This window comes from Littorina saxatilis, linkage group LG14, assembly GCF_037325665.1.
Source record: "Littorina saxatilis isolate snail1 linkage group LG14, US_GU_Lsax_2.0, whole genome shotgun sequence".
Taxonomy (NCBI): Eukaryota; Metazoa; Mollusca; class Gastropoda; order Littorinimorpha; family Littorinidae; genus Littorina; species Littorina saxatilis.
This window is the reverse complement of record NC_090258.1, coordinates 21,804,744-21,812,405: the sequence shown is the minus strand read 5'-3', so window position 1 is coordinate 21,812,405 and position 7,662 is coordinate 21,804,744. Positions and strand designations below refer to the sequence as shown.

The 7,662-nt window shown below is 42.1% G+C and overlaps 1 protein-coding gene across 1 annotated transcript; it reads left to right on the top strand.

Moving 5' to 3' along the window:
* Window positions 1–5,247: 5,247 nt before the first annotated feature.
* LOC138947348 (uncharacterized) lies at window positions 5,248–6,607 on the top strand. Its single transcript, XM_070318804.1, has 2 exons — window positions 5,248–5,774; window positions 6,101–6,607. Exons 1-2 carry the CDS (start codon window positions 5,523–5,525, stop codon window positions 6,560–6,562), a joined length of 714 nt encoding a protein of 237 aa, XP_070174905.1. The 5' UTR covers window positions 5,248–5,522; the 3' UTR covers window positions 6,563–6,607.
* The last annotated feature ends 1,055 nt before the right edge of the window (window positions 6,608–7,662 follow it).

Sequence of the window (7,662 nt, the reverse complement as noted above, 5' to 3'; positions counted from 1 at the left end):
GCTTCGTTTTGTCCAAAATTAAACGTTTGATATTAAAACTTAACTGTTCTTGCTTTTTTATTTTTTATTCAAGAACAGAGGGAATACGGAAACTGAAATATGACTACCAAATTTGATAAATCTGTGTATCAAAGGTGAACAAAGTTGATAATAGGTGACTTGATCAGAGTTGGAAACGTCGGCTGGAGAATGAGAGAAAGGACTGTACAACGTATAAACCCCCTTTTTAAGACCACCGAAAATCGAAAAACGTCAAGGCTTGAAAACGAGAGAGTCTTAAAACTGTGGTAAATTTGCATAGGCTATGAACAGAACATCTGAAAAAGCAAGAACTTCTTTAATCGGATGTCGTATAGAAAGGAGATTCCACTGTAGAGGGCGTGGGAATGAGAATAGGAATGAATATATAGATTGATCGTAATGCAAATTAGAAAATACACACCACTGGATCGATGTCAGTCTTCACTTTTTCTTTGCCTTTGTGCCCCTTTTTATCTGTCTTTCAACAACAAAGACGACCGGTATCAGAGAAGCTACCTAACACTAAAGAACAACAACGACACTACTCAGAACCATATATTGTAAGGCCCGGCGCTCACCTATGTAACGTCAGCAGGACAGACGACGCACTGCAGATTATCCCAGCCCGCTACACGTTGCGCGAAAGGAAAACAGGCCAAGTTCTCGCCATAATCCCTATCGCAGCACCAATAATATGCAGTGCGTCGTCTGTGCCGCTGAAACTGCGCAGGTATATTCTGCCCTTAAGAACAACCAGCGTAAACAAAACAAAAAAGTGTTTAAGACAAAAATAGTTGTTCAGTGTTGGCTCAGAACCAAATACTGTGAGAACAACCGGCGTAAACAAAACAAAAAAGTGTTCAAGACAAAAATAGTTGTTCAGTGTTGGTTCAGAACCAAATACTGTGAGAACAACCGGCGTAAACAAAACAAAAAAGTGTTTTAGACAAAAAGAGTTCTTCAGTGTTGACTCAGCCTCCTTTTTGTGTAAACTACTATGTAAATCACCACACGAACCTGTCCACGAACGATGAATAAGAAGACTCTTTCTAGAGCGCTTGGGTTCTTACATTAATATTTTTGTTAGATCGATTTACAAAAGGGTTCGAACATGAAGGAAGAGAACCTACCTAACACCAAAGGACAACAACAACACTACTCAGAACCAAAACACTGTAAGAACAACCGGCGTAAACAAAACAAAAAAGTGTGTTCAAGACAAAAAGAGTTCTTCAGTGTTGGCTCAGTTTAAGATAGCCTCCTTCCTGCCATGGGTAAACGATTCGGCTTACCATTTAAGATCTGGCCAGAAAAAGCTCTCTTATCCCCCCTTCCCTTCCCTTCCCTTCCTTCGTACACTCAACAGATCATTCGCTGCGTGTCGGAACTGGAATTCCGACAACTGTGTTTAGCGTTGGCTGCGTGCCGGTACTTGAGTTCCGACGGATATCACGAATTTTTAACGGTGTAAACGGTCCTGCTGACCAAGGGAAACAACCCCTGCAATGAACTTCTATCTGTCTACAGTGGTACCATTCACTGTAAACAGTTCCTTCCCTTAAATTGTTGGGATTAATAAAAATTTTGTTGACGGTGTGCGACCCACGTGTTTTGACTTTTCCAAGATGGCGGATCGTTCTGCTGAGACGTAGTAACTTGAAAAGAGTGCTAGAATGTGTTATTCAGTACGGTTCTGATCTTGACCTCAGTGATGATGATAGTGGAGATGATATTTTAGATTCTGGTGACGATTTTGTGCCAATGGACGATCATTTGGGTGATGATTCGGGCAATGCAAGTGTCGATCATGACATTGTGTATGATGAACCCATGACGTAGAAAGTTTTTTTGTTTTGCTTCAAATTGGATATTTTGCCTGGATATGAAGACAACAAAAGGTATGTACTTTCAAATGTTTCATATATTTTCTAAAAGAGTAAGTTCCAAACTTTGCAAAAATATAAGGTATGTAAGGTTATCTTGTGTTGTTGATTTTTAATAATTTTTTCAAAATGGCTCTAAATCACGCGTTGGCAGGGAACACAGGGGAAATTTAGACGCGCAGCGAATGAGTTAGATGTTTTCCGTGCAGAGTGCGATTTTTGTATGAAGTAACTTCCTAATAACCAACTAGAGTCAATCTATGAAATTAATTCATGAAACAAAATTAATTTGCACTCTGCGCAAGACCTGGTCAGGATGTTGAGATTTGGTAAGATTCCCAAAAGGAGGGATGCCTTAAATTCCATGAAATTGCCTGGCTACATCTGAAACAGTGAGCCGAATCGTTTAAGATAATTACGGTGTCTTTAAACCTTTTTTTTATTTTTTTTTTATTTTTTATTTTATTAGTTTGCGTCGGCTTTTCTCTCGGCATTTTTTCGTTAAATGGAGCAGTTGTTATTATTGAGGTCTTCTTTGTTATTACCAACCCAGATCTATATTGACGATCAATCACAAGATGGCTCACACAGTCAGACAGGTATCTGTACAGTAACTTGTGTGCTTCCTGCACCGAAGCGACACTCCTAGACAGTCAAACCAGGGTGTCAGGCGTGCGACTCTTGCCGCGTGAAAGACAGTCAAACCAGGGTGTCAGGCGTGCGACTCTTGCCGCGTGAAAGACAGTCAAACCAGGGTGTCAGGCGTGCGACTCTTGCCGCGTGAAAGACAGTCAAAGCAGGGTGTCAGGCGTGCGACTTTCCTATAACAAGAACGCCTTGCCTCGTAAAACGCAGCAAATAATATCCCAACAGCCGTGTAGATACCACGGAGTAGCCCAGGATAACGGAGGGAACGGGGTAGAAAGAGGTGGACAGAAGAAGAAATGGTGGTGGTGAAAAGGATTTTGTTTTGGTTTGAGGGTGCTGTCTTCTTTTGTCTGATGGTTTGAGTGTTAACTTGTGATCTCATTGCCCTCTCAGATCTCAGTGCACTTACCCCCTCCCATCTCTCTCTCTCTCGCTTTCATACATCCTCTCTCTCTCTCTGTCTCTCTATATATCTCTGTCTGTCTGTCTGTCTGTCTGTCTGTCTTTCTTTCTCTCTCTCTCTCTCTCTCTCTCTCTCTCTCTCTCTCTCTCTCTCTCTCTCTCATCATGAGTTGATCTGTCGGCCCATATGTCTGTGTCCATACTGATTAACCGTCCCTTACTCTCTAATTCGTATGGTCCATTCCATTTCCTACTTCCAACGCATTCTCGTTAATTTTTATCACTTGAAGCTCCCTTTTCAGCGTCAGGGAAAATGAACATATTATGCATATTTCAACTACCACAAGCATACCTATCAAAACTCACAGTGCACAGTATGCCGATTAGCCCCTTTAAGGAAGTGGACCAAGTGCAGATACACGCCGAATGCGAAAGGCAGTATAAACTGAGAATAACGCTTTGAAATCTTTATGGACAGGTGTTGGCATTTATAGCTGATGGGAAAGCGATCACGATTACATTTTATAATTTTGTCTAAAGTGTTCGTTTCCAAATTTTCAGTTTGAATGTGCGTCGTTTACCCTCTTTAAAATCTCACAATCTTAACTGCGAACAGATATTCTGCGTTTTACAGCACAATGTTCACACAGTTCTCACATTAAACACGAGTAAAGTGTAGGAGGGAGAAAGATAGATGAAAAAAGGGTCTTGTGGAGTTTTAGGTTTAATGTGCGGCCTTGAAACATCATGCACCACAACCACAAATACCAAGTCGGTGGTAGAAGTGAGAAAGAAAAAAATAGTGCATCCGGTTACGTCGAGAGAGAGAGAGAGAGAGAGAGAGAGAGAGAGAGAGAGAGAGAGAGAGAGAGAGAGAGAGAGAGAGAGAGAGAGAGAGGCAGACAGACAGACAGACAGACAGACAGACAGGAAGAAAGAAAGAACAGAGAAATAGGTAGTTGAAGAGCTAGAGAGAGATACAGAGAGACAGACAGACAGAACAATAAACTGACATAGAGTCAGACACGGAGGCTAAGACAGAGGCAGAAAAAGAAAGATATAGAGAGAAATAGAGTGAGAGAGTGCAAGAGAGTTAGAGACATATACAGATAGACAGATAGAGACAAACAGAGAGAGAAACACAGAGAGAGAGAGAGAGAGAGAGAGAGAGAGAGAGAGAGAGAGAGAGAGAGAGAGAGAGAGAGAGAGAGAGAGAGAGAGAGAGAGGAAACGGACAGGGAGAGAGACAGAGACAGAGACAGAGAAAGAGTGACAAAGACAAAGACAGAGACAGAGAGACAGGCAGAAAGAGAGACAAAGACGGAAAAAAGAGACGGAGACATACGTAAGGACAGAAATACGATTTTTCTCCTCCTCTCATAATTACTCACATATAAGCTTCACAGGCGAAGTGTGACATTACGTAATAATTGTTGTGGGATGGTGTAACACATTTGCTTGTCAGCACTGATTCAACTTGATTGCTGCCCGTACAGGAAGCAGAATCCATGTCGAAGCGCGAACAGGTTTGTTCCTTGTTTTTTTCTAGGCGTCCCCGAGGACGCCTAGTAATTGGGATCAAGTAAGTGTTGCCTATGTACAGGATAACTCTGCGATTGCCTATGGGACACTGCCACATTTACGTCTTGAGTTACTGCCCTTACTACTATCAAACCGAAACTTCGTCGATAGAGACATCACCTGGGCCAGGGGTGATAAATCTCTATCGACGGAGTTTCGGGCTGTTGTGCGTGCATAGTACCCGCGTCGGACACGGAGCCGTCTTGGAGCCTCTACTTTTTTTGTTTTTTGTTGAGACATCGCCTGCAAAAACTCCAGATACATTATTGTGTGATTCTAGGCGTCCCCGAATTGTTGTTGTTGCCATAGTTTACGTTTAGAGCTACTGCCCATACGCCGAGGCCATGCAAAGGATTCTTTTAAGGCCAGGGGCTACACACGTCTGAAGTCAAAAATCGTGTTGTGTGTTCAAGTGGTCAGTTTTGAGATTTTGACATATGTATACCAAATAATCCTTTCTAATTCAGGTTCAACCGATGTTTTTCACATAAAACACTTATATTATGCAAAATAAAGGTGTTTCAAAACCAACTGTGTCAAGAATTTATTTTCATTGTGTGTTGAAATGCCAAAAATGCATTTGTTTGACTGTTAGTTACGCCAAATTCTCCCAACCCCGTTCCGACATGACGTGACACATACCGTGGGATTCAGCATTCTCTCCCCTTTCCCGCTGTTGGCCAGCACGCTAACTTCCATATAAAGAGGAACGCGTCACACGAGAGCTTGTGATTGGCCTAGATCGGTCACGTGACCAACTTTCACTTCGCTACGCCAACTTCCGGCATTTTGGAAATTGGTCATTGCTGTCCGAAGTTCATCGAAAATATCGGAAAACATGGATACAAACGCTCAAGATTTGCAAGATTTAGTGCCAGACAGGACTCCGCTTAATCGGGGAAAACGTTCACGCAAGCAGCAGTGCAAAGAAGCAGCCAAGGCTCGCTGGCAAGCGAAAAATGCTGACGAGAACACGATCGCTTGCTGATGACAACAATGGAATTGTACCTTTACCAGCTGAACAACCGTGTACTGCCAGACGAAAACTGGATGTTTAATATGAAAGACTACGTTGCTGCAGCTGACGAAACGGACAGTGACAAAGAGCGGTGCTTCATTGAGTTGAAAAATTTGAAGTCTCTGTTTTCGGCGGTCGCTTGTGGCGAGTGTGGTGGGACCCTGTCGGTGTGCTTTGGTGACAAGATGGGATATTCAAGAGAAATAAGACTGGCTTGTGAGGTATGTAAACTCATTTTATAATTACTATTTTTTTGTATTGTATTATTTTGCCTTGTTAGTTATTACCAGCTCTCCCAAACTGAGTCTCTCTCTCTTGGAATTTTTCTGATTGAGTTTCAGTTGTCACTGTCAGTGTGGGGAAAAAAACTACATAATCTGAAAGCTGTAAGCCCTGATGATAATAGTATTACAAAGGAAATATATTAGTGATTATTATCAGTGCTCTTTTTCTCTCCCACTCTCTCTTTCTCTCTCTCTCAAACTCTCTCTTGCTCTCTAGCTTTTTTGTTGTTACTAATCTAATTTGTTGTTTTTGTATTTACCAGGATTGCACCTTCACGAAGCAGCAGCATTCATGTAGCCGACTTGATGGGAGCAACAACATTACTATGGGGTTTGACGTCAACAACTCCATTGTCATGTGCTTCAACGAGTTAGGATGTGGCGAGGCAGCTCTTCGGAAGTTCTCTGCCATCATGTCGATTCCAGGATTGTCGCACAACACCTATCGGCGTATCTCCAAGAAGGTGGGTGGTGCACACAGAGAGGTGACTGCAAATGTCTTGCAGGCAGCTGTTCAAGCTGTGCATGATGCCAATGCACATGGCGACCCGGACTTTGACAACGGTGACAACAGTGACGAAGGTGGTGACGCAGAGTGTGCAGCTAATGATGGTGACAGCAGCGACTCTGCAAATGTTGACAGTGACGACGACAGTAGTCATAGTGGCTCTACTGCTAGCACAGCAAGAAGAGACAGTGATGATGAAGGTGAGGGTCGGCATTGATGGTTACATCGGTCACGAACATTTGCCAACAACTGTTGTTGGACATGCTGTTGAAATAGAATATTTTTTCGACATGATTAATGGACACACTAACCCCGCTTACTTGCCTGCTAATGTTGTCAGTGACCAAGGCTTTCATTTGACTAATCTAGAAGAGGGATTGCATCGGGCTTTTGCTGTGTCAAACTACATCCTTGCAACATTTCAGGAATCGACCATTGCCATTCACGGTAACCTGGATAGTCAGTGTTTTTATTTGTTTGATTCCCATGAAAGAAACAGAAATGGCGATCATTCTTCAGGTGGTGCTGCCGTTTTGATGTCATTTGATTCTTTTGCAGATTTGACTGTTTTTCTAGAAACACATTATCAATGCTTTTACCAATTAACACCTGTTCATTTTTCTCCAAGTTCTATCCAAACTTCTGCTAGTCAGTGTGGACAGAACAAGCTTGGTTCATTCAAACCAGGTCATTCCAGTATGCCAACAGATTTTTGTACTCCAAATCCAGTCAGTACTGCTAGGACTATTACTGAGTGACACTGACAGAGATCAAAAAGAAAAAACAAATCAGCGCAAATGTACCACTTCATCTAAGACTCCTTTGAACATGAAAGGGAAATGTGCCACTGACAGTGACAATGTTGGGATTGAATTGAACCCACAACAGCCTAATTCTTTGTCAGACATTTTTGTTGAACAGGAAAGTATGTCTGTGTTTAACAATGGGCGGAACATGGAAGAAGCTTTCCTACATGCAAATAGTACTTACACTGAATTGAACATACAGGATGTTTGTGAACTTGAACAAAGTTATTTTCCTGGCTTGAGTATGGAGGACATTTCGGAACATATCTCACTTGAACACGCTTATTTCCCTGAGTCACGCACCAGTCATTCATGTGGAAATGTTTCTATGATACACACAGCAACAGCTGAAAATGAAATTGATGCTGATGACAACTGTCATGCTCGTGCTGATGATGACATCAACCTTGGACTTGAACCTGAACACAATTTTTGTTTTTCGCAAAGAGCACATGCTATTGAAGCAACTGTAAATGTTTCATCAAGACTGCCTGTCCATGATTTCATCAAT